Source organism: Pelobates fuscus, chromosome 1 (genome assembly GCF_036172605.1).
Source record: "Pelobates fuscus isolate aPelFus1 chromosome 1, aPelFus1.pri, whole genome shotgun sequence".
NCBI lineage: Eukaryota > Metazoa > Chordata > Amphibia > Anura > Pelobatidae > Pelobates > Pelobates fuscus.
The window spans coordinates 278,790,740-278,818,170 of NC_086317.1; the positions used below are offsets into that span (position 1 = coordinate 278,790,740).

Sequence of the window (27,431 nt, forward strand, 5' to 3'; positions counted from 1 at the left end):
TGTACTGTTTTCCCTCCTTGTAAATCTCACATTTGATGATGGACCACAGGTTCTCAATGGGATTCAGATCAGGTGAACAAGGAGGCCATGTCATTAGATTTTCTTCTTTTATACCCTTTCTTGCCAGCCACGCTGTGGAGTACTTGGACACGTGTGATGGAGCATTGTCCTGCATGAAAATCATGTTTTTCTTGAAGGATGCAGACTTCTTCCTGTACCACTGCTTGAAGAAGGTGTCTTCCAGAAACTGGCAGTAGGACTGGGAGTTGAGCTTGACTCCATCCTCAACCCGAAAAGGCCCCACAAGCTCATCTTTGATGATACCAGCCCAAAGCAGTACTCCACCTCCACCTTGCTGGCGTCTGAGTCGGACTGGAGCTCTCTGCCCTTTACCAATCCAGCCACGGGCCCATCCATCTGGCCCATCAAGACTCACTCTCATTTCATCAGTCCATAAAACCTTAGAAAAATCAGTCTTGAGATATTTCTTGGCCCAGTCTTGACGTTTCAGCTTGTGTGTCTTGTTCAGTGGTGGTCGTCTTTCAGCCTTTCTTACCTTGGCCATGTCTCTGAGTATTGCACACCTTGTGCTTTTGGGCACTCCAGTGATGTTGCAGCTCTGAAATATGGCCAAACTGGTGGCAAGTGGCATCTTGGCAGCTGCACGCTTGACTTTTCTCAGTTCATGGGCAGTTATTTTGCGCCTTGGTTTTTCCACACGCTTCTTGCGACCCTGTTGACTATTTTGAATGAAACGCTTGATTGTTCGATGATCACGCTTCAGAAGCTTTGCAATTTTAAGAGTGCTGCATCCCTCTGCAAGATATCTCACTATTTTTGACTTTTCTGAGCCTGTCAAGTCCTTCTTTTGACCCATTTTGCCAAAGGAAAGGAAGTTGCCTAATAATTATGCACACCTGATATAGGGTGTTGATGTCATTAGACCACACCCCTTCTCATTACAGAGATGCACATCACCTAATATGCTTAATTGGTAGTAGGCTTTCGAGCCTATACAGCTTGGAGTAAGACAACATGCATAAAGAGGATGATGTGGTCAAAATACTCATTTGCCTAATAATTCTGCACTCCCTGTATAGTGATGACTGATGTGGAACACACACATTCTATTTAACACATATTAGCCATAATTAAACAAATTACTCTTATAATATCCTTCTCAATTTCGGAATTTTATGTTTCATATTTTCCAGCAAGTTTCGTAGTATATACTGGTCTGCTCAACACAGCAATCATTATTACATTTCCAAGTTTCTATAGTTACCTGTCTTTGGTACTACATGGGGCAAATTTACAAGGTTCCATCGTTTTCTGCACCACCTGAGCTCTGTACAGGTAGAGTGGAATCCACATGCCCAAAGCACCCGTTGCAAAAGATACTGTGGAAGTTGCCAGTGAAGAGAAGACATAGCTACGGCTGGTGAAAGAGGTCAAAAAGGAAGACAAAACAAATTAAACATAAATCAGAATGATAGTTACCAAAGTCACCATGCACCAGGGACACCCATCATTTTGTAATTTTTATGAAAATGCATGAAAAGGGTTGCCCTGCAGTATGTATAATGCATATTCTGCGGGATTCTTCATTGCCTAATTACTTAATCGCATACAATCTTCTTCTGAATTCTACATACTACAGGGAAACCCTTTTCATTTGCTGCCCATCAATATGTACACGTGGTAGGTTTTCCTGAAAACATGGTGGATAACTGGATATGGTTACCTTAATCATAACCATATGTAATACTATAATTGGCAGTTGCACATTATGGATTAGATACTGATCAAAGTGTTGGGCATTACCCATCATGTGTGATCATGTATGTTATGTGAATGTATGTAAAGAGGCTTTTAAAATCCACCAAAACCACCATTATTATTATGCTACCCTGCTGATTCTGTTCAGGGGCCAATTGTAAAACTAGCGATCTATTAATCTCTGTACATTAATCTCTGTTTCCATGGACTTTAATGGTGAACTGTGAACCTGACATTTATCTGATACATGTTAACTCTGCTCTTAAATTCCAGGTCTCGAGCGTGTAATAGAAAACTTTCCATACACCCAATGGTTAAATATAGAATTGAATTTCCTCTTATAAAAAAAAAAAAAAAAGGGTTTTGTTTTTTCCATTTTGAGAAAATATTAAATATAAAACAGATTACATTCTTTATTTTGTGATTCAGGAAAACACTATTTAAATTAAAGATAGGCTTTAAAAACCACTATTCTGCAGGCCCCGAAAAACAAATCTGTCTATCCCATCACCCCCAATTAACATCACAAACCAAAACAGCTAAGGATCAAACATTTAATGCCGATTTAGAACTATAGATTACAGTTATTACCCAATTTCAATAACCAAATGATAAATCAACAACGACATAACTTAGCAGTTTACTAAAATAGAACAGTAGTACTCTCAACCACTCTTTCAATCATGGGGAAATGAGTTATTCTTTTATAAAGTGGTGTGTCCTTAAAAACTTTTCCAGTGTTCTACTCTGGATCAGTTCTGGCCATTTCAGCCATAAGATTGCTGTAATTTTCTGTAAGAATATGCCTGTCATAGAAACAGTGCACGTGTCAAACCTGGTATCTGAATGAAGAAAACGTTATTATTTGGCAGCAAGGCATGCCAAGGGAGCAGTCATGATGTCTACAGATTAATGTCTGTAATTCATGCATTGGATTAATTTTACATACTGTGCTCCGTAGCATGTAGACAAAGTATTAAGTGTTTTATCAGAGCACAGCGCCTTTTTCATAAAGGAAGAATGTAATGTTTTAAATTCCTCATATTTAAGCTAACTCTGAGACAGCTACATTTAGGCACTTGAACTTCAACTCCCCAGTTTGCTTGACTGGCTACAATTTTGGTTACGCAGTCACGATTTTTTAACATAGGAAAAATAAAATACATTGTTCTTCACTTTGTTGAAAGACAAAGAAGCTAAACACTTAAAAAAAAAAAAAAATCTCTAGCATAATGCAGAAGATAATGACAGATGACAATGTTGCATAGCAACCGATTTTTACACAGGTAAAAAAAAAAGAGGGACTTTTTTCTTTAATACAATACATAGGTGGTGCAGAACTGCAGAAGTTAAGACAGCATATTAAAGAATGATCTAGTGAATTAACTAGAATAAAACGGATTGGTTTATTTTATATCCAGAAACGCAGTCTTGGTTAGAAATCATAGCTGTAACAAAATCTGGGGCTTCAACATCAATCTTTAAGTATAGCAATCTCGTGTGATCTAATTTCCATCATTAATTAACTTGTAATTTGTCAACTTGGAGTACTAAATATTTGCCTAGTATTGTAATAACCGTGTGGGGACCAAGAACCACTTGTATACTTACTTTCGCACTAGGTCCCTCATGTCTTTGACCCAAGTCCTGGATTTTAGCTGTTCAGCATGCCCCCTTTTTGAAGTTGGCACAAAAATTAACAAGAGTGTTCCTGTTATAATGCCCAGCACTGGGGAAACCTGTAAGATTTTAAGTGATGCTTTATGAACAATGAAATTCAGGATGATTTAGAAACTATTCGTATTTTTACGCTGGTATATTTCAAAGATTTTGAAGTAAAATGTTGCAATCACTACAAAATAAAATGAAAATATTCAACTTGTACACTAGCAACCACAAAAAGTACTTTCAGTTGTCATGTAAAATTAAAACGTTTTAGCCAATTCATTGGAAAAGTAATGATCTTTTCCTAAAAATCGGTCAAAGGTGACGAAACAGTTTTTGTGAAAAGGCTTCCTGTCTATCAGAACCTAAAATGTGCATTGTTATCAAGACAAGTATTGCACCAACTGTGAAGAAGAACAGGAAGTGAGGAGGCTAACTCCAAATAAAAAAAAAACGCTATTGGAACATAGTTCCAACGCTATAGTTAAGTGATTTTTCTTCTTTCAAAGCAGGAAGCGCTCATTACACAATATCTTGACAGCAAAATATTTTTGTTCCCTCGGAGACAAAAATAAGTACTCTGAGGTTAGCACTGATTAGGATCAAACAGTGAAATATTTGCTTGAAAAACAAGCATTGTAGTGCAATTATTTACATAAATATTTCACATACAACGCAGAGTGCAGTTCTGAACCAAGTCCTCCTTGTGTAATCTTGGTTTTAGAGACTTGCAGTGGTGCCAACAAATATTCAAAAAAACATTCTTTAATATAATAGACAAACATCTTGTGCATTTAAGTATGGGTTTTGGGACAGCGTTTAGGTAATTTGTAAGAGTTTTGTTTTAGCAGTTTTACAGTTTAAAACTAACTAGTACTAACTAAAAGTTATTTCTATGGATACAACATGAATAAACCTTTTTACGCCAATTCCCACGTCAATGAAGCAGGCAGATACAGTGCATCATTTATGACTATTTTAAACATGAATAGCATTATACAAAATGTTGGAGATGAATCTGTTTAAGCTGAAATTCAGAGCTAGTATTGTTCCCATTGCCTTCATACAGCCCTTTAGTCTTTCAGTTTATACACATTAGGTCACAGCTGAGCACCCCTCTTTATTAATGCTGGATTTCTTCTCTATGTATCTCAATGAATACTATATTTTTTCATCCCTGTACTTGTAGATCATAAATCTGTTTAAACTGCACTTACCCGCAGTGCCCAGCGCCAGTCCCCTGCTACTTGTTTTACACTGGAACCCGTGATGTATCCTAAACCACTGTTAAACAGAAAGAACAAAAGAAAGCTCTTTAATAATCATAAAAGTATTCCGTAGAGGGCACATACAGTAGATCCAATATAAGAATGGTACAATAGATTCACATTATAGAAAGTTGACCACAGCCATCAAGCTTGGTATCAGTCACGTCTTACCGGGATATGGGATGGAAATCAGAATGGTCAGATTATATCATCTAGGTTTCTTGAAGAGCTACTTATTCATTTTATAGTTACGTGCTGCATCTTGACTTAGCAGCTCCATCCTCCTCCTTTATTTTACAAAGCAAGATGCTTGGCAGACTAAAGGCATAATAAACACAATACAACCATTAAAGGCTTACTCTAACGCAGGGGTGCCCAAAAGCAAGATCCCCAGATGTTGTAGAACTACAACTCCCATGATGCTTTGCATGCCTTTAGAATGACAAAAGCATCATGGAAGCTATAGTTTTAAAACATCTGAGTTCTACCTTGTGGGCACCCCTGCAGCTTGCTGTATGCTGGCCCTGTTTTCTGGCAATGGGAAAACCATTTAGCAAAGGTCTGCTCGCTTAACTGAGTCTCACCTGGGTCTCCTGGTCTGCTCTGAAACATCCGGCTTCTGTAGAGCTGGAGAAGCCAGATGCTGCTCATGCTCATCATTCATTGGCCTACAGCAGCAGCTGATGGCTCTCAGCCAATAAATGGCACATTGTACATGGAAAGTAGCACTGAATTCCCATTAGCCAGCTTGGAATTCTTGTTTGGAATGGCAAATGGCCCCAATGATGCTGCTGGAAGCGAAGTTACACCTCCCGCAGCTCAGAACTCCATATGTGCATTTCTTTCAAGCAAAATGCTGAACGTACATACTTCAGGCACCATGGCCACTTGAAATAGTGGTCATGGTGCTTGGAGAAAGCCTATAAGGAGGACTAGCAGTATTCCGATAATCTTTTAAAAAATATAGGCCAAAATAGACAGTTTGGAAAAAATCTCAGACTATAGTCACAACTTGGGTATTTAATCCTGGGTTTGGTCATCTACATTTTATGTCTCCACTAGTTGCGGTTTAGTGAGTTAGCCCTGTATTGTTACATGGAATATCTGGATAGCATTAGCATGGCACTGTGCAAATTCTGATGGCAAACATCGAGAACATTCCAGACTGACAGAGATCGCTGTTTTTCCATAAGGAGTTTGTGAGGTTTAATATGGTTCAACTTTATAAGTAATAAAGCAGTCAAGGGTTAAAGAGGATAATTCCACGTGAGACAGGAGACCGCACAAATCTAACTTGTCTGTAATAGATTTCCTTCTACTAAATTGGAGCAAATTGGAGGTGTAGGGAGCTGTAGTCATTTATTTTTCAGGAAATGAGCTCATGAGGCCAGTCCTTTTTAGGATACAGTCTGCAGGAATCCAGTGTCTGTGCGCCATGCTGTCTGCAATGTCCCTGGACAAAGGTTGCCTATTGTGAGGGCCTATCATTAAAGCATAAAAGAAAATAGAGGAAAACATGGCATTATGAGAATTTGTTTATACTTTGGCCATCTGAAGTAAACGATTGTTGGAAGAAACCCTTTTCTAAAGATAAACATTACTCTCAAATTTAAGAAGTGTCTCTCACTGCATTAAACAGCATATATCAATGTTTCAGCATATTGTAACGGGACATGTAATTTGCAAAGATGCTGTAGTATTAATTACCTTACACGTAATAGTGTGTAGCTTGATGAACAAGCTTTTCTTGGGCCTCCAATCTGCCAAGAACCCCCAAAACACTCTACTTAACTCTTTAGTAACCTTTAGAATTACTGGATCCCAGTAAATGAAAAGTTATATCAAAATTAGGGGGCTTCCACAAAATTTTAAGTGTCAAAATTATGCTGGAGAGATCCTTGATATATATTACAATACGACCTATTCTATGCTTTTTCCTCTGACCTGTAGAACCTTACATTGTCACAAATCTCAATGAAATATGGGGATTCAGATTGGTTACTTATATCATACAATCCTTTCTCACATTCACTATATAAATATACGTGCATATATTATGTATTTTTAATAAACAACAACTTAATAGCGGCTTAAGTGTCACGCAGCAAAAAAAGAAAAAAAAGTTTAGCATTTCATAACGATAAAATCTTTATGAAATGCTCGTAATGACTGTATTATATCCTGGCAAATTAGGCGCCAGGAGCTGAAGGTTGAAGATGGCGGTGTCTGTAGGGGGACAGCGTCAGGTAAGTGTAACTCACCTTTACAGCACCACCGGGCCATGCAATGCAAGCAGCAATTTCACAGTCAGGGGTAAAAAAATAAGACCTCGGAAGGTGACAAATTCGTTTTAAGCCACCAAAATATTTCACCATGATTACAATTTTGAATTGTTTTGTGTACAATATTACCAGGGTCTTGTCTGGCTGATTATGGTCTCAGTACAGGCTGGCAGTTAAACAAATTCTAACACTATTTGTGTAAGTTTTCCATCTCCATATATATTGCTATTCTACAACTGTGCAACTTATAATTCTTTCAAATATTTATTTAACTCCTTAAGGACCAATGATTGAATAATTCTGTTAAAACAAGAAAGCCGCACCGCATGTGTGTGCAAAACTCTAGGATTTGATTTGTACTATACTGATCTAAAATAAATAATTTCAAATATTGAATAAAAAGAGCATAATATGATAAGTGGCAGTAAGAATGCTGTGCAGCACAGCAGTAGTGCAAAGTTGCCAGCGTTGAGACTGTTGGCAGGTATGTAACTTGCATACTGAGCACTCTTTGCACATTAGCGGGCACTCTTTATTTTGCGGTGTATATAATTATGGCTCAGCACTTCACATCTAATGTGTGACAATTCCTAATAGCTTAGAAGCATCCTGCATGTCAAAGAGAGCAGCCGCTCACAATAATTAGACATTTCAATTAAGTAATACTGTTTATTTAAGATTTGGTTATTTTCTTTTAGCACTTTTAGTTTAACATTTAGCACAGCACAACTAAAGCGTATCACTTTTTCCTCTAACGTAAGGCAATTATCACTTTACAGACCAGGTTCAAAACAACAAGGGGCTTATTTGCTATGACCACAAGTGTGGAGCAGTTGACCATGTTGCAAAACTCACATGGAAATGTTTTATTATTGGATATATTGTCCAAATTCTCTTTTTTTGTTTGTTTAAATGTCATCCTGTTGTGAAAGGGACACTGCAGGCACTATAACCGCTTCATCTCTTTGAAGTAGTTATTGTGCACATAGCCCCCTGGCACTGTCCTTTCATTTAGTGTTAAATGGCTTTTAAGTAAAGAAAGTAGATACATGTAATCACACCACCAAAAGGGTTTCATCACACTATTGGTGCTGTGATTACGTGTCTACTTTCTTTACTTTTTGCATAGACTACAGTGGGGTTAAGCCCCTGGAGACCCCTGGAGTCTTGGTTTGGTACTCTAGATAGCTGGATACACCTGGACGCTATCCCTTCGTTATAGCGGTACAGGTGTTACCTCCCATCTTCTTTCTTGTTTTTCTTTAAATGGCTTATAATATTGTAATGTTAATACATTCTGCTCCAGCAGCCCATCCCCACTGCGCTGCTTGAACTAATGAGGAAGCATTAGCCTGAGCAGCAACGGGTGGCTGTGATTGGCCGAGAGTGTCAGATGACCTCTTCTGCCCTATCACAGCACCCATTGCTGGTATGAATCAGTATTGACAAAGGGAAGGGTGTAATCTCAGCAGTAGCCATGCCTCTAGAATGGCTTAACATTGAATGAAGAGACAATGCCGGCACAGGTTCTAGACATCTAATAATTGACCACAGCAAGATCTTCATGGAAAAGACATGGCAAAGTGTATTAACTCATCTACTACCCACTGAGAGAAAAAGCAATCTGGAGCATCCCTAAGTTAACCATTTGAGTGACAGAATTGTGCCTGTGATAGACAGACAGACAGACCACTATCTAATTGTAACCATGACTGATGAACAATCACATGTAAAAGGGGAACATGTAAGGTGTATATGGCAATATTTTTATTATTCTTTTACTAAAAGAAACCACAGAGCAGTTACATTCAAAAAGCTCTCTCTCTTTGGAACCCATTTCTGCGATATATGAAAAGTCACTTTATTCTCTGCGCTGTGTGTAAAAATAACATTACCAGCTATGCTGACCTAAGAGAAAACTTGTGAGCACCCTTTATCTGCACCAGAGCAAACTGTAACGGAATTAAACAATTTGTACCTTCCAAGAGGGATGGCGAAGTAAAACACTGAGAGCATGAGTGTGCGTGTATTCCTGGTGAACAAATCCCCAATGATGGTGGGAGCGATGGTTGAATAACTTGCTTCTCCAATGCCTACCAAACCTCGAGTGAGCACAAGCAGCCAAAAATACTACAAAGAAGAAGTGAAAACAAATTAGTTTTTTTAGTTATCAAATAAAACACTAACAAAGAAGAGTGTGTGTCAGGTACAATTCTACAAAGCGTTTTAAAAGAAAAGGAAAAAATAAAAAACAAACAAACACCACTTCACTGATTGCCCAGGTAACATGACAAGAGACATGTAAACATGTAAAAGTAATTTACAAAACTGAGAACAGTAGATCACATTGTATACACACACACACACACACATACATATATATATATATATATGACACACACACACACACAGGGTTGTCGATGCTTATAAAATTGAAAATCACATAATTCATGGAAAAACAAACCAGAAATAATTATGAAACATAAGATCTGGGGCAGAGGCCCTGTCCTTTTAACACTACATTGTAAAAAAAATTTATTTTTTTTCTTCAGAAACTGAAAATTACTAGTAACCCCTTCAGGGTGTTTTATTTTTATTTATTTATTTTTAAAGCACTGCTTTGCTATTATATTTGTTAAAGTGATTTTTGATGGTTACATTTGTAAGGACCATTATTGCAACTTTGTTTTCATAAATAGTTCATTTTTACAAGTTTACAATTCTATTTGGGACTTCTCTGAAACTCCAGATATGCCAGTCTATGTTTAAAGGGGATGCCTACTTTTCAGACCTTACATATGTAATTACCACACACATTTTCCCCAAGTATAAATCTGGACCTGAGAATGAGTCCAGGGCAAGTACACAATCTCCTCTATTAAGTTATGTCCTCTCTATTATTTGATCTCTAAATGCATATGGAAGTCTAAATAAGGATTCAAGTGATGACTGCATTTCACTTTACTAAAAGTTAATAAATGAAAATCAATGAATATACAAGCTTAAAGTCACACTATAATGTCAGGAAAACACATGTGCATTCCTGATACTATAGGTGTAAATTTCCCCCCTGCTCCCATCACCCCCCTTGGAAATGGTAGTTTACTTCCCTCTATTACAGCGCCCTCTGGCTCTACCTCCTTGGTTGAGATAATCAATTTTGATGATTTCAGCCAATTCCATAGGAAAGCATTGGGATGCTATTGAGAGTGCGCAGCAAAACGCCACACTGGGCCAATCAGCTTTTCCTCTTAGAGATGCATTGAATCATAGCTTCACTTGGCCCTATTGACCAGCCTCCACTGCATATACTCTATTAAAAGCATTAAATTACAGCCTTTGCTGATTTCCATCTGCTTAAGTTGTGCCATTACAAAACACAAACTGTTTATAAAGTTTTACAAGGTACTGCAGGTAGGTTCATCTGTCTTTGTGTGATATATTTATATAGTATAATTGAATGATTCAAATAAAACCGCATCTTGAAAATACTTTTAAAATAATGCAGTTTTACACAGCATTTAAAATACATACAGTAGGGGCGGAGCCTGACCTGCAAGACGAACGGTTGTGTGTCCGCAGGGCTCCCGCTCATCTCGGCAGATTTCCCGACTCAAATCAAATCACACAGCTTGAACACACACCAAACTGCTCTACCTAAAACGGGGGAGAGCTGGTGTACCTCCTCATACTCGATTTGAGCGATTCCGACTTTGGGAGCCTGAGAACGGCGGAGATGGGGAGAGGCGGCCGCTCTTCTCGTCCCGACGACAGCGGCACAAACACAGCGACAGTATACCTCCCCCCCCCCCAGGGACCGGTGGGGGTTATCCCGGTCCACTCCAGGGAGGCAACTCTGCTCCACAAGCAACACGTACACGTACAGGCAACAAACGGGTGTCATCCAGCCGGAGAGAAGCCAAAAATGGCGGACGCCACGTGCTCTCCACAAGCTGGGACTTCAAAGCTAAACTGAATAACCTGTTCACAGCCTTCTGGGAAAAACTGGAATCCAGGCAACAACAGGCTCAGGCACAAGATAAGAATGAACACCTACCTTACCGGGCACCTCTGCGATCCACTGGCAGACCCAAGCTACCCAAGGTGAAGAGGGCCCGAAAATGGCGGACCACACGACCCCGCTCACGACGCTCCTACGCTGCTCATCGAAACATAACCAAGCATCCCAGCATGAAAACGGCGGTAACCGCAGCGACTAACCTGCCACAACCAGACCGGGCCGGCCCTAGAATCCTGCCTCGCAACTTACACATGTATGCGGGCCCCTACCCAGGAAGGCACCATGGTACCGTAGCGGGACTCTCGGGGCAGGGATGCAGAGTACCCCAGCATGGCATCGGATGACCCCAGGACTGAGTACAGGTACCACGGTACCCCAGCAGTGCACCCTCGGTGCCCACACCTTGCGCCCAGATAGACCTAAGTTTAACCCACCGTAATACCATGTTCCCTTCCTCTATTTTCACAGCGGGACTCAAAACCTGATATACCTGGGGAGCCTCCCGGGAGAAACCTTTATAAATCACAGTGCCTACAGCTTTTATGTTTATGTTTATGCATTAGCCAACCCCTCACTAGCACTGTACTCATGAATAAGCTTACACTTTACAAAAATGTGCAGTATGTTTTTTCCATTGCTTTGCCCTAAGAAATCTCTGTCTGTAATTATAACGAATGCATGTGCTGTTGGGGCACTGCAAAAGTGAATGTACCAGTTTACTATCCTAATGCACGCTAAAAATAAAGAATATAAAAAAAAAAATACATACAGTAGGTGGAACACACGTCGGATGATTCTACAGGGAAAAACAAAATAACAAATTATGCAAAAAGAATAAAAGACTATAAGGACAAAAGTAAAAAGTCCATGTAGGTTCAAATAAGTCCAATGTTGGCACAGCCTGATGGCATAGTCCGTCTGAGTAAATCGGAATTTTTGCACACAACTCATTGTGCTTGTTTTATTGGACCAAATAAATCATTTTACACCAGATAAGGATCTCTTATCTTATGATTACTGCAGATTCCTTAAAAGCTACACAAAGACCCGCTGGAAGAAGGACGGGGACATCCTATAAAGAGTCCCTTTGCACTACCCATGTGAGCCATATGTTAAGATTTGGCTCCATGTTTGAGAGTACCTGAAATCTACCATTATTTGTATATTCCTTATATTGGCAATATTGCACTATTTTGTTTTTCCCTGTAGAATCATCAGACGTGTGTTCCACCTACTGAATGGATTTATGAGTATTCTTTAGAGTGGTATAAGCGGTACCCACTTGGGTGGTTTGTAGCAGTTATTGCTAACACACACCCATTCATTGTGTATTTCACCTCTCACTATTACACAGCCTTTATTTACTAAGACTTCAGTGATTGTAAGCAATGAGCTCTATTGTCGAACATGTAATAACATTTAGTCTTCTATATTGCTGAAATGTCCAAAATTCCCATTATTTTTTATTTGCACTTATTGCATCACACCAAGTCTCCAGTGATGTGATCAACCAATCCACCAAAAGCCACTTTCAAGTGTGCCATGGACACATACAATTTAGGTTTGTAATAGGGTGATCACAGTACTTAAGATGTGCTTTTTTTTAATAAGTGTCAGCATTAAAATTTGGGCTTCATCTGGCACTAAAAATTAATAACCCAATTTGGCTAGATGTGTGCATATCTTTATCGTAAGACTTCAACTAAAATATGACATTTATAAGGTGCTGATGAAGGTAAAAATAAAAATAATAAAATAGGTGTGCCTTGAAAATTTGCCTCTCATCAAAGTGTGCTTTGGTCCCTAAGAGACTGGGAACCCCTAATGTAGGATGGAGTTATGCAGAAATGACCACTTTGTGTCTTCTACATTCCCACTTTTTGTACTCATATATATACACACAATTCTAAATCTTGGCATCCCATGTGTGCAACTGCGGTAATCATGCGATTATAAGAAGGTGATGGCACGCCCGTCTTGCAAGGATAAAATCAAAACAAATCACATCTAACCATACATGTGCTTTTGCATTGAAATATGTAAGAGAATGTGGTATGCAAGGTACATGAAAGTTCCTTCACCTACCACGCAATCACATGGATAAGTGGGTTTTCAGATGAACAAAAAGTAGAATCTGTGCTACATAGCTGTGGAAAAGCTTGTTTGCTATATTTATTGTTGCACACACATACAGGGTCACATTTTATTTAAATTGGCCATCACAAAAGGCAACTGGTAAATTCCTGTATCCTAAACAGACATTTGCTACAGCTACACCAATAAAATTAAGAATAAGCAAGCATCATAAAATGTATCATATGCTCATCATAAAATGACACTTTGTATAAGCAAAGGTACATATAACTGAAATGGATTATGTTCAAATCGGACAAAGAGAAGAAGAAGCAATTTTTTCATTGTATGTCTGTCGTTTACAACCAGTTAAAAAAAATATTTATTGGCTACTTGCCTAAATATAGTTAAGTTATACAAGAAGCATAAAAAACCCAAATCAAGAGTATGTAAAACAAAAACAAAAACAAAAACAAAAATCAAAAAACTTTCTTCTGCATTTTAATTGAATGGATATAGATTGATATTCAGATTTTTTAGTGGATCACCTAATCACTATGCACTGTTAAAGGCTCTACTCTTTTTTTTTTAAATGTTGTCCTTGAGCCTACGTGACTAATTTTTTATCTGCTTTGTTTGATTTAAATAGGTAGCATCTCTGGGTAATAACATGCAACTACTGGTCTACGTGATAAGACCGCATACACTGGATAACAATACTGCACAAAACCAATGCAAATACTAGGGAAATTAAGTTGGGCATTCAGTTGATTGTCAACAGGTTGCAACTCAAAGTTAATGTTTACGTAAAGACCCCCCAAACCTGTCTGACTAGATGGTGGTACATATAAAATATTTATTTTTAATTATATGTGCACGTGCTAGAGAGTCTGATAAAAGTAACTACCCAAGCTTCAAGTTTCTAACTCCGGCTCCCAAAGAAGTGTCAGCAGAATCTTGCCTCCAAATCCCTTAAATTGTGGAAATATGATGCATCGACGTATCAACAAAAGAAGGGGTAGCCTTTCATAAAAATCCTGGCCCGATGTAGGGAGCATTCATTAAACTGCGCTATTTTCTACAGACAAAAAAAATAAAATATCGGGATAACCAGCAGTGGTCAACATACATTTAGTTTGTTTTTTTTACTTGTTTTTTTTTTACTTATTCTTAAACACAAACATATTATTTTAAAAGTTACACCAGGGTTTTTTGTGTGGTTTTGTGATTCCTACACATGATATGATTACATATTCCTGCACCCTCCCTCAAAGGAGACCGCTGTAAAGGTTCTCACCAAAAGGAAGAATGGGGCCATTACCTGTTTGAGATAGTATTATGAAAAACAGAAAAAAGTGGTGTCAGTATTAGGAAGCCAAACTAGAATTGGCCTTAGTTGCCCTACCTGGATATTACCCTGTGCTAATTCACTTGGAAAGTAGTCTTACACTGCTGCTGCTGTTGGCATGCTGTGGCAAGTAGGCAGTTGAGACATTCAGCTAATAGCCCCCTCTGAAAAAATCCTAAAGTTTTTTATTGTGATACAGGAAATCTCTTTTGAGGGCTTGCAAAACAGACTACTTTTTAATGTGTTACTCCTGCTTTTATACAAGAATGAATTAAGGAGAAACCAGATTTTAAGGTTATGTAACATTTCAACAGTTCTATGATCGTTAAAATAAACATAATGACGTATTGCGTTTTGTTTTTAACTTGTTTCTAAGATTACAGTTATCGAAATCTCACGTGGTAATTCCTGTAAATGGATACAGTGTTAAAACAGGCTATTTTGTGCTAATGGTATTCCACAGAAAAAAGAAACAGAAAAAAAATCTTAAGTCTCAATGAGGAAATTAAACTAAGTTTTAGAAAAATACAATCTGAGAATGTTCACAATGAATGACAAATTAGATCTCCGTGCGTGTATTCCGGGCCTTTCCTGCCGTGTGATTAGCTTAAAGGAGGGGTATGAATGATGTATTTAATCCAAAAAAGAAAATAGTTATTAAAACACCATATAGCTTTGTAAACATTTACAGGATACTTCATCACTATATAGGTGTGCTAATCATTACACACAGCAGCAACAATGAAATATAAAAATAAATAGATGCATCACTCATCCAGTTGTACAAATTACTTGAGTACACAACTAAAATATAACAAATGCATGCCCCTGCAGTTTCACTGCTCAATTATCTGCCATTTAGGAGTTACATCATTTTGTGTATGCAGCTCTAGTCACACCTCCCTGCATGTGGCTTGCACAGCTTTCCTAAACACTTCCTGTAAAGAGTCAGATAATGTTTACACTTACTTTACTGCAAATTCTGGTTAATTTAGACTCTTCTTACCTCTTGCTCTGCTAATAGCTTGCTACATGCAGGAGCTTCCTGTATGTAATTAAAGTTCAATTTACAGAGCAAGGGGATCACAACTTTTAAAATACGTTACATCTGATTGAAAATTGAAAACAAATTGTTTTCATGCAGATTATGTCAGTCACAGCCAGGGGAGGAGTGACAAGGGCTGCATAAACAGAAACAAAAAGTAATTTAACACCTTAATGGCAGTTATTTGAGCAGTGAGACTTCAGAGGCATGATCTATACACCAAAACTGCTTTATTAAAGGGACACTATAGTCAACAGAACAACTACACCTTATGAATTTGTTCTTATGAGTAGAATCATTACCTTCAGGCTTTTTGCTGTAAGCACTTTCTTTTCAGAGAAAATGCAGTGTTTACATTACAGCCTAGTGATAACTTCACTGGCCACTCCTCAGGTGGCTGTTAGAGATCCTTCCTGGGTCATGGCTGCCTAAAATGCATCCAAACATTCAGTGTCTCCTCCCTCTGCATGCAGACACTGAACTTTCCTCATAGAGATTTATTGATTCAATTCATCTCTATGAGGAGATGCTGATTGGCCAGGGCTGTGTTTGAATTCTGCTGGCTCTGCCCCTGATCTGCCTCTTTGTCAGTCTCAGCCAATCCTATGGGGAAGCATTGTGATTGGATCAGGCTACTATTTCTGCTGATGTCAGCAGGCAGTGGGCAGGTCTAAAGGAAACAGGCACAAAGCATGCAGCTGCAGACTTGAATACAAGTAAGATTTACCATATTTAGGGAGGCATGAGGGGACAAGGGTGGCTAGATGGTGGTTTTAACACTATAGGGTCAGGAATACATGTTTGTGTTCCTGACCATATAGTGCTCCTTTAAGCTATAAAAATGTTTTTGACTATAGTGACCCTTTAAGCTGTTTATATTTGCTTTCGGTAATTCATGCCTTTTTAACCAAAGGATTGGAGCAAAATTTGAGGTTGAGATAATACTTGAGCACATCAGTAAAGATTACCTTATATGACTGGGGAAACTACAGTTCTAACTTCAAATTACATGTTTAAGGTAAATTTGCCTCCCCGCATAAAATCCAAGAACACTTATTTACCACTACATTATGCAATGTTCTGTTTAAACATAATTGTTATACAGTGGATTGTTGCAGATCTATTTATCCTTGACCTGTACGACAGCATACCAATGGTAATTCATTATAGTGGGTGTAGGATTAGTCATGTCGCAGGAGTAGACGAGAGCACATTAACCCCTTAAGGACCAAACTTCTGGAATAAAAGGGAATCACGACATGTCACACGTCATGTGTCCTTAAGGGGTTAAAAGAAGAACAAAACTGCATAAAGACTGTCAATGACATTGAAATTTCAGACATTCCAACATTCTCTAAAGCTCTTCTGTTACATTTACCTACAAAAAGAACTGACAGGCTGAAACAAGAAATCTAAGCAATGTCTGTAGTAATGGATTAAAAACATGGAGCAATTAGAAAAGCATGCCACGTTCGGCTGATCTGAAGCAATGCACTGTAAATATTTTAAATAATGGTTTCACAGAAAGAATTTACTTCTGTTCGCTAATGAAAATGTGCCTTTCCCTGGTGTACCAACACTTTTTCCAGTGTACCTTGCATGTACATGGATCAATTCCATTCGGGATGGGCTGTCATTATTATTGGTTGTCGGAATGTTAAGAGCACTCCTACTGCTGCTCAACTACTATTCATAAACTTTAGTAACCCATGACCTCTAAAAACACCACAAACACTACATCTTATTGTATTGGTCATGGTGCTAGAAGGCTAAAGGTGCAGTCATTCTGGGGTTTGTCAAACTGTTTTAAAATACTGTGAAACAATTAGCATGTTAGCAAAGCCTTGCCCCACTGCTGGAGATTACATGAGGAGGTTCCCTTCTTCATTATCCATCCAGTATGTTAGCATACTGTTTAAAGGGTTAACAATATAGTTCAAATCTTTGTCTTGTACACCTCCCATGATGCTTTGTCAGCATTATGGGTCTAAGAGCATTATTGGGGATGCCAAAGGTGGCCTATCCCTGTACTATGATAAACTGTGGTAGGTATAGTCTTGGAGTGCCCCTTTAAAACCACTTCAAATGTGCATAAAATGTACATTCTTAGTCCAGCCTGGGTTTATTTACTTGGGACATTAATGCTAGAGAGAGTCTTGATTGATTTGTTTATGCGATCCAAGGCTAATTCAATAGAACTAGAGTAATGCCACATATACGTAAATATACATTTCCAAATAAATTAATACATATTTGACCAAACAACCGGTCACACGTGATAAAACAAAATTCTCTTTCTAGTCAGTATACAAATTTGTTTACATTTGTAAGGCTGTTACAGTCTGATAATGTGCATTTTTACCCAACCTCCAAAAAGCTTGATAAAGGTTCCTTAGTGAGCCAAAAACATTGCTTATGTGACATAAAAAGAAAAAATATATATTTCTTGGGTGCCCAGTCCTATTTGTACTGTGGATGAATTTGGCTGTTCTAGATATAGGTCAGCAGACGTTATTGTCTAAACTTAGGTGTTTGCTTTCTTTAGTTGTTTGTTTATAATAAAGTTCTTGGCATGCACATGCTGCAAAATAACTAAAACTCCATGGAGTTTTTGTGACTTGCTGGATTGAGCCTCTTCTACACTACACTTGCTGCTGAGACCAAACACTTAACACAATAAACAGGGATATATTTTCACTTTCCACTGTGATCCCAATTCACTAAGTAGCCCTTAGTTGAATGGAGTCTCGGTTAAGAATCTAAACCTTTAGGTCAAAGTCATTTAACACTGAGCTTCTTGGGGTTTAGGGCTGCTTAGGGATGGGGGGTTGGAGTGCGTTTCATCTTGAGTGCCCATGGCTAATAACTAATAATCGCTTATAACCTTTATTATCCAATATACCTGAAACACGTTTTTGAGATGTTACTAAGAAGTAATTGATTTGTTGTGTGAAATAAAAGATATTGCTTTGTCCAGGGTAAATAAAATGAAGGTAAATTCGTAAAGGTGGTACACCAAGCTGGAGCAAACCAAAAGCTATTCTCAATGTTGTTATTGTCATCTTTTAGTACTGGGTGCATCTAGTTCTACTTTTACACCAGTTAAGTTGCAACAAATTTAGCATTTCTGTTTCTTTCATAGAAGCTATTTTTTACTGTGCAATGTGACAGTCTACTTTAATTTTTGCTTCTTACATAAAAGTACCTTTGTCAACAGTCTCATGTAAGAGTAATATAAATTTTGATAGCTAGTAAATGTTCAACACATCTAATCAGTGGACTACCACGATAAGAGAGCTTCATCCCAATATCAAAGTTGCACAGTTGCATTTATACACTCCTATATAAAAAGGCCATTCATGTTAACAGCATTAAAGGCTGTATAATGGGCTTTTTTTCACGACATCACTGAAACATTATATATCTATAGCATTAAGAATACAAACATGTATTAATAACACTATACTGTCCTGTTAACAGTTTGTGTCTGATCCTCCCGTCAGAATCTAACTGCAAATGTTACTGCCAAGATGGACCTCTTAAACAGTCAGCAGATGGGGCGGAGCCTGGCAGCCATGCCGAGCAGTCGCACACAACATGGGCTCCAAGGCAAAAACCTAAAAAATGCCGAAACAAACGAGACAAAGCCTTTAAAACTGCTCGCACAGCAGCCCCAACCTAAGGGGCACACCAAAGCAACCTTACCAGCCCAAAGTCCCAACTGCCAGCAACAGTCTTTTACCGGAGACCGACCCGGGGCCTACGGAAGGCGGCAGCAGGCGACACGAGGGAGGCGGCCGATCCCTCCGCAGCTGCAACTTTCGGGGACTGGGGTCTCCCCGGAGGACTCTACCTCCCCCCCCCCCATGCCGGCGGGGGATATCCCGGCAAACATAAACGACGACCAAGCACCAGGGAATCACCTTGTGAAAAACATGGCGGACACCGCATGCAGCCTCGAGACCGGCACCAGACTGCCCCCGCTAGCGGAAAGGATTGACCGCATTCTGCAGGACTTCTGGGCCAAACTTGCACGCCGGGAACACACTTCTGAGGCTAGGCCGCCCACAAAACGGCCACAAGACATGGCACCAACACTAGAGATCAAGCGGAGGAAGCAAGCGCTTCGGAGAGTGCCACGACGCAAACAGCCTGGCGCCACCAAGGTACGCCATCCTAGGCCACGGCCTAGGCAGAGACAGTCCACCACGCATCACCCACGATACTGGGGAGCTGCTCCCAGCCGGGGACACAAGCACTTCACAGAGAAAGGCTCTTTACTAAGCAGTTGCAAGCCCTCGGACCAGCAGAGTCGCCAGACCCGCAAATTCACTGCCCAACGGAGACTTACCACAACTAGAGACGGCGGATGGCCTCCTGCTTCCTCAAGGGGTCTGAGAGATGACTATCACAGCCGCTCCCAGCATGCTGAACCGCGACACCACGGCATCACGTACCAGACACGGCTACAGCTCATGGTCCTGACTACCCAGCTGCAAGTACCCTGTAACAGTACAATTAGGGCCACACTACGAGCCTCTAGACGGGGTATAGGCTGACCAACATGGACTGCTGGGAGGCTTCATCTTCTGCATCACACTGCAGGGACAGATCACATGGCACACAGCCACTATTTCTTTCTCTTATGTTATTCTTTTCGTTATTCCACTGCTATAATATGTTGATCTGCGGTCTCCTAATTATTCCCACAACGTTTTAACACTATAGGCATAAGTTTAAATTAACTTTTTATTTTCTCACCAGTTGTTCACTCTGACAATGTTAATATCTGCCTAACTAACATGCCTTGATTACACTGTCACAGAGGCCCACAGCAACCTGTTATGAGCCCCCTGTACCCTAACAGCAGAGTCTAAGCTAACGTATTAGTCCTATCATTTAAAGGAGCTCTGCGCTAACATCTCGTGTTACTTTTGGGCCACAGGCAACCATAACTGTAAGCGCCCCACCAGGGTTCGGCACGGCGCAATCTCACTGGAGATACCTACCTTAACCTTACCTATTAAGTCTGCACCTACGCCATGGGACAGCCGTATAGGAAAATCCCTCACATTCTGTAACACCCCAGCAGGGCGTCGGATAATCCCGGCAAGGAACGGACGAACCTAACACTGCAAGTCATGTGGACGGCAAGGTTCCCTAACGTTTTTACCTTTTCCTGTAGCCTCATTTAAGTTGATTTAGCAAAGTTATAAATCGTAGCATACTGGAGGCAATCAACATGCCGGGCAAGAGTAGCCTTACTGGGACCTCAGGGTAGGCTGGAAACGTGACGGCGCCCTAAGCGCACTCAATTCTCCCAACCCTATTAAATTTTTAACCCCAGCTATCCGGTTCACCTGTCCTGCGAGCTTCTACCAAACTAGAAACAAGGCCCACAAGCACTTAAAGCCAGTTTAACCCTACCGGTACAAGCTACCCTACCTCTCAAACTGGTGACACAATCTATACAGTTAAACACCCAAGCTCTACAACATGATATCCACAGTCTCATGCACAACCCATAAGTGTGTTTTCTCAATTTATTTCTCATGTTTAGCCTAAGTTATTTAAGCATGTTCCTAGTTTTAAAAGCAAAGTTTAAATTCTTGTACTCTATAGAAACGCATCTCACAAATGCCGATGTACACATTCTATATGCAACACACATGCGACTACATCCTGTCTTATATACAAAAATCGTGCAACTGAATATTGTCATGACTGTGTCTGCATCATTGAGCCTGTGTCTGCTGTCGTGGCACCACAGGCCTGTTTGTAATTCTTATTGCACCAAAAATAAAGAATTTAAAAAAAAAAAAAAAAAAAAAAAAAAAAAAAAACAGTCAGCAGATGCAAAAGTATAAGTCATGCAGTTGTCAGAAACGTTCCCATATTCCGCCATACGTTTAAAACATCTCTAGGTTCAAATTGTGATCTTCACACAGAGATAAACAAGTATATTCAGCATCCCTAAATGCTCTTCAAGATCTTACCTGTTTTGGGATGAAGGAGCTTGAGAAGGTGACTATTGACCAGAAGAATATGCCACAACTTAAAATCACTTTCCTGTTGAAGCGGTCTCCTAAATAGCCAAAGATTGGCGCGGCCACCATGAAGCTGCAGATGAAAACTGCAAGAAAAGAAATAGAATTTGAAAACCATAGTTCGATAGCTATATACCCTCAGTCAAGCAATATAGAACACGTTCATTGCACAGTTGAGATTTGAATTATTTTATAAAAATATATATATATTTTTAGAGCAGTAGATTTACAAACATGAATATTTTAACAGTAACCACATCAAACAACATTTATTAAGTCAACTATTTATGGACATAGTGATAAAGGAAACACCCACAGGAACGCAAAGGGTTTAACTGCTTGCAGTATTGTATAATGAAACTGAGTCATAGTGTCAAAAATATACCAATAAAAGAACAATACTCCTTCAAAGAATGACAAAATGGAATCTAATCTCATAGATTTAATAATTGATCCCATAATGCGGCTGCATTAGAGCCTGGGAGTGTGGACTAGCATACGAGTGAGCAGAGGTTTACAAACGCTTATTTTAAGATTTGTCTTGAGCTAAAACGTTCCTCTCTGGATATCTACAATGGAGAACAGGTAGAAATAAAAGAAAATATTTACCTGCATGGACATTAGAAACAATCGGTGTTGTCAGTGAACATTGCTAAACAGTTTTGTTACAATAATAAATAATGCAAATATATTTTCATTTAACATTTTAAAATTGCTAGTGCTAAATTCTTTTAAAACAAGCACTCCATCTATAGTTATTTTTAGTTCGATTTTTTTTTTGGTTAGCTTAACCCTCTTAAAACGCGAAACAAAAGGATTGTCCATTCAGTTGACCATTCAGGCCTTCACGTTCCACCCAGGGCACTGGCACTCGGCAGGTAACAGTTACTGGCACATTACTCGCCTGAGTGAGGAGGACCTGAACAGCAGAGATGCAGGGTGGATCACGGTACATCAGCTCCCACTGATTATGCTATGACCCCACTCAGACAGCCCACTAGGCCTCTTAGGCATGCTTATACCTGACACCACTGATGCAAAAATAACATGACAAGGTTGATGTTATCTTCAATGTTATTGCGTGGAGATATGTAGATATTGCACATAGCCGATATGATACCCAATACAGGGAATGATGTGAATCGACCTGTGCTTGATTTACCATGTATATTTTCCTTTCTGTAGCTCATGTTGTTCTCGCAGAAATTTTTTAAAATGTGAACAAACCTGAGTTTGATCTAACCTGCGTTTTTTTCCTTTTCCTTTCTGTAACCCATGTTGCTTTTGCAAAAAATTCATAAAATAAAATTTGTCAAAAAAACCCAAAAAAAACAGTAGCACTCCAGCACCGGATGTATCTCTATTTCTGATACATTGCATAGATAATACTCAAAATATGAAGAAAAATCTAATAAATTAAAGTGACCTTTGCACAATTATTGCTGGAAGAAAGGGCAAGCTTATTTGAAAACAGACTTTTCGCAATCATCATTTTTGTGAATCAGCACAGTTTCCAACCTCTTGCATGACTGTGCAAACTGCTAGAATACGAGAATGCAAAGGTCGCAAAGGGAGGAGCAGACAATTTCACATTTCTTTAGAGTTATATATTGTGGGCAAAATGTGACAATATGGTTATGATCTACACACCTGTCCCAGACAACATAAGTATTTAGGCAAGACCTATTTTGCTACACTGATTTTTACTTTCTAGTAATTGTTTCTGATAGGTCTTATGTGTGCAAGCCAATTTATTGTGCATTATAACAACATATAACATAGTATTATAGTGTTGTAAAATACGGCATATACTTTAAGAGGCCCGGTTACAGAAACAGTCTCTAACCATGATGTATCATGGAAGAGGTAGCTGCTCTATAATGCTTTTGGCATCAACTTAGACAGCAAATAATTCAGACTTGAGTTTGCTTCATTTTTGTCTGTGAAGCAGCAATTACTAGATACAAACACTTTATAAATTAAAAAGTTTATTGTGTAGATTTTGCGGTGTTCTCTCCTATGTCAATGGTAATTGAGAAAGTTAAAAAGAAAAATACAAAAAGAAAAAAAAACAACAACATACATACAACATATGGTATGGCATTAATGCGAGTCTACCAAATGTTTGAGGTATGGAAAAAAAGTGCCACAAATGATGCCTAATTAATAGTTAATTTTAAAAGAGGCGTATAAACCAGCCGTGGAATTTAACGCAGTTATGATTGAGGGGTGACCAGTTAAGTTCATGGGAGTTTGGTAACACAATGTATCTCTTCCTGCTGGAAACTCCAGTTTGCTAGAAGTGAGCTGGGAATGTTGTAGTTTCAAGACTAGTTAGCATGTTTGTGAAGGGAAAAAAAAAAGGAAAAACTAAACAGCTTCGTATTATTGAAGCAAAATAAAAAACAAAATCAGTTATTGTTCGTTTTTCACATTGATACTGGATGTTATGTTTTTTTTTGGATGTCTAAATAATTAATATAAAACATATAGTGTATTTTTATAGACTTGCAGCATATATAATACCTTCACAAACTCTTTCCTATTGAAGGGGATTGCAATACATGTAAAAGTTTCCTTATAATAAAAGTTTGAGAATTAATAACCAGTTCTGATTTGATAATAAGATTTAAATATTTAAAATCACTCTGTGAAATTGATCATTTTAAAATACAGGTTCCATATGTACAGTTCATTACATACTCATAAATCATATATTATACCTTCTGATTATGCTGGTTGCTCACTATGCCTAAAGTTTTCGAAAACTATTTCATTAAATCGGATCTGTCACTTTGGGGTTCTTTGTATATTTTGCAAAGACTCTCGAAAGTGACATCTCCAGTGATGGTCTAGTGACCACACGGTGAAGGAGAAGGTTGTTGTACATACCTGAAGGTGTCCTTAGCGGCCACCGCCATCTTCGGTCTGCATATCCACTTGAGCTCTCAGCTTATCTGCCAGGAGCTGTATCAGTGCTCCTGATATGCACAGAATGGGCATTGGCCAGCCTGAAGCGGGCTAGCTAATTATGCGGGTGGCAACAACATTTTTAAACTCCATTTGTGCAGCAATTGATAGCAAAACACTGCATATACAGACTCCAGTCACCATGATTATAACCACTGTTAAGTAACAGTACTATTAAAATAAAAAAGGTCCTTGACATGTTTTTTTTTTTTTTTTTTTTAAACGCTTAGCATAGTTCTGATACTGGAATAACAAATCCTAAACAATCATTCACTGTAATGTGCAATCAACTTCTACAGTAAGTTTTGATCAAAATGTATTGTCACCACCTTTCTGCACTACTGGATTCTCTAATTGTCTTACTTATACCATTCAAACTCCATAAATAAAGATTGTTTAAAAAACAAAAAAAAGCAGGTGCACAAAATTATTGTTACCCTTAAAGGCAGAATTGCACAACACCAGCAAAATGGTGTTTTAGGCAAAGAACTAAAGGTACACTACAGTCACCAAAACAACTTTAGTTTATTGAAACAGGTATATAGTTCATGCCCCTGCAGTCTCACTGTTCAGTTCACTGTAATTTATGAGTTAAATCACTTTGTTTATACTGCCCAGATTACACCTCCCTGCATGTGACTTACACAGCCATCCTAAACACTTCCTGTAAATAGTCAGCTAATGTTTATCGCAGAGTCTGTTTAATTGAGGATTTCTCATCTCCTGTTCTGTCCGCAGCTTGCTAAACCCTGCAGGAGCCACCACTACGTAATTAAAGTTCGATTTACAGAAAAGGAGATAAAAACTTTAAAGTCAAGTTAACTGATTGAATGTGAAACCATTTTATTTTCATGCAGATTATGTCAGTCACAGCCAGGGGAGGTGTGGCTAGGGCTGCATAAACATAAACTAAAGTGATTTAACTCCTAAATAGCAGAGAATTGAGCAGTGAGACTGCAGGGACATGATCTATACAACAAAACAACTTCACTAAGCTAAAGTTGTTTGGTGACTATAGTGTCCCTTTAACCCCTTAAGGACACATGACATGTGTGACATGTCATGATTCCCTTTTATTCCAGAAGTTTAGTCCTTAAAGGGTTAAGGTGGCAATTTATGGGCTATTGGAGCACTGAAAATGAGAATAGTTATGTAAACAATACTATATTTTAGTTTGAAAATGGATTGTTTGAACAGCTCTTTCACTGTACAGTTTCGTATGCAACGTAATGACCAATATGTACAATAGAGTTCTTTGTAAAAATTGTACATATGAACTTTTGACTCCTATCACGTGTCATATGTGAAAGCACCTAATGGTAGCGGCACATCTGTCTGTGTCTTTATTTTGACTTTATAAGACTTAGACCTGAGCGGTTTATCCAGTCAACCCCTATGATAATTGTCTTTTCATGTTCCTCATTGTTAAACATGCCCTGCCCATCACTACATATTCCTGAACTTAACACACACATATCTAGAAAAACTACCCCAGACATTGCAGAGCTAAGGAGGTGAATATAGGCTGGATACTGATAACACGGAGTGCTTGTCATACAAAGGAATAGCACCTTAACCACTACAGTACACAGCCTAAACTGTTCCTTCAACACAGGTAAATCACTCCTCCCCCCCCCCCCCCCAACATAGAATAGTTACATAAACACCTCTAGCTTCTTGTGATTTTATGGATTCAGTCAGTAATGTCAAAAGGCACCCAAGAAATGTGCTCCCAAATGCATTCACATATAGAGAGCAACTGAGTTCAGCATTTAACAAAAGCAAAACCTGGTCCATACTAATTGCAAATAGGGATTTCTCAGAAAATGCCACCTAGTGCATTGGAAATAACAGAGGATTCAACATTTGGGCTTACACAGTAAACCAGAAATTGTAGAGTACTGACAATGGAACTTAACACTTTAGGGCTGTTCAGACACTCGGAAAGTTTGATTTTTTTCATCTAACATTTAAATAAATTAAAACATAAGCATGCAAACAAAACTTTTGCTGGTGTTTTACAGAAATTATGTTTCTAGCAGTTCCAATGTCTCCATTACATTTTATGAAGTTGCAAGTCTGCTAGGAAGTTCTCAAAAGTAATCATTCATATATTTTGCTTCTCATTGACAGACAGCAGTAATAGGATTGTGCCTTGAAAGCTTTAGATATAGTTTCAAACCTGCATTATTTTCTCGGTGGACACAAACATACCTCCATATCTATAAAGTGTATGTTGCTGCATTGCGCAGTTAAAGGGACACTGTAGGCACCCACCCCACTTCAGCTCATTGAAGTGCACTGGGTGCCAACTCCCATCACCCTTAACCCTGCAGTGGTAATTATTGCAGTTTTGATAAACTGCGCATTAGGTCTCCCCCGCCGGCAGACATTGGCGCGGGAGGAGCGTGGGCGTAGCTGAGCCAGCGCCGAGGGACATCAGTGCTGGACCCAGGTAAGTGACTGAAGGGATTATTAACCCCCTTCAGTGTCGTGGGAGGGGGCCTTGACAGAGGGGAAATCTAGAGTGCCTGGAAAACGAGTTTGTTTTCCTGGCACTATAGAATCCCTTTAACTGCATGTGACACGGTTCTGCCTTTGTTAGAACCGAATAGAACGATCAATCTAGAACCTAATAAACATTGTCTTTCTGTAGTAATTATTGGTTAATTATCCCTTATTTTACACAGAAAACACGTTGTATAAAATGTAGCACTACCTTGAGCATTAGTATGAAATCACTATCACTAGTGACAGTGTAGTGTAGGCATTAATGTGTAGTGTAGTTGCAGTTCATTTAGGACATACAGGTGCATTGCCTGCGTTATCCTAAGGCGGTGTTTAGCATGGTCATGCTGTGTAAGAGGATACCGAATGTGAAGATCTGTAAAAACTAAGAAGCGACTCTAGTAGCTGTCTGGTTGACAACCATT

At 38.9% G+C, this 27,431-nt stretch overlaps 1 protein-coding gene across 2 annotated transcripts in view; it reads right to left on the bottom strand.

Moving 5' to 3' along the window:
• The window catches only part of SPNS2 (SPNS lysolipid transporter 2, sphingosine-1-phosphate), a 131,844-nt gene that overhangs the window by 23,183 nt on the left and 81,230 nt on the right, over nucleotides 1–27,431 (bottom strand). For both annotated transcript variants that reach the window (XM_063457420.1, XM_063457419.1), the window contains exons 3-7: nucleotides 21,478–21,614; nucleotides 8,973–9,124; nucleotides 4,662–4,728; nucleotides 3,391–3,518; nucleotides 1,286–1,438 (exon numbers count right to left, since the gene is read on the bottom strand). In XM_063457420.1, the coding sequence (XP_063313490.1) occupies nucleotides 1,286–1,438; nucleotides 3,391–3,518; nucleotides 4,662–4,728; nucleotides 8,973–9,124; nucleotides 21,478–21,614 (637 nt within the window). The remainder of the gene's footprint in view (nucleotides 1–1,285; nucleotides 1,439–3,390; nucleotides 3,519–4,661; nucleotides 4,729–8,972; nucleotides 9,125–21,477; nucleotides 21,615–27,431) is intronic.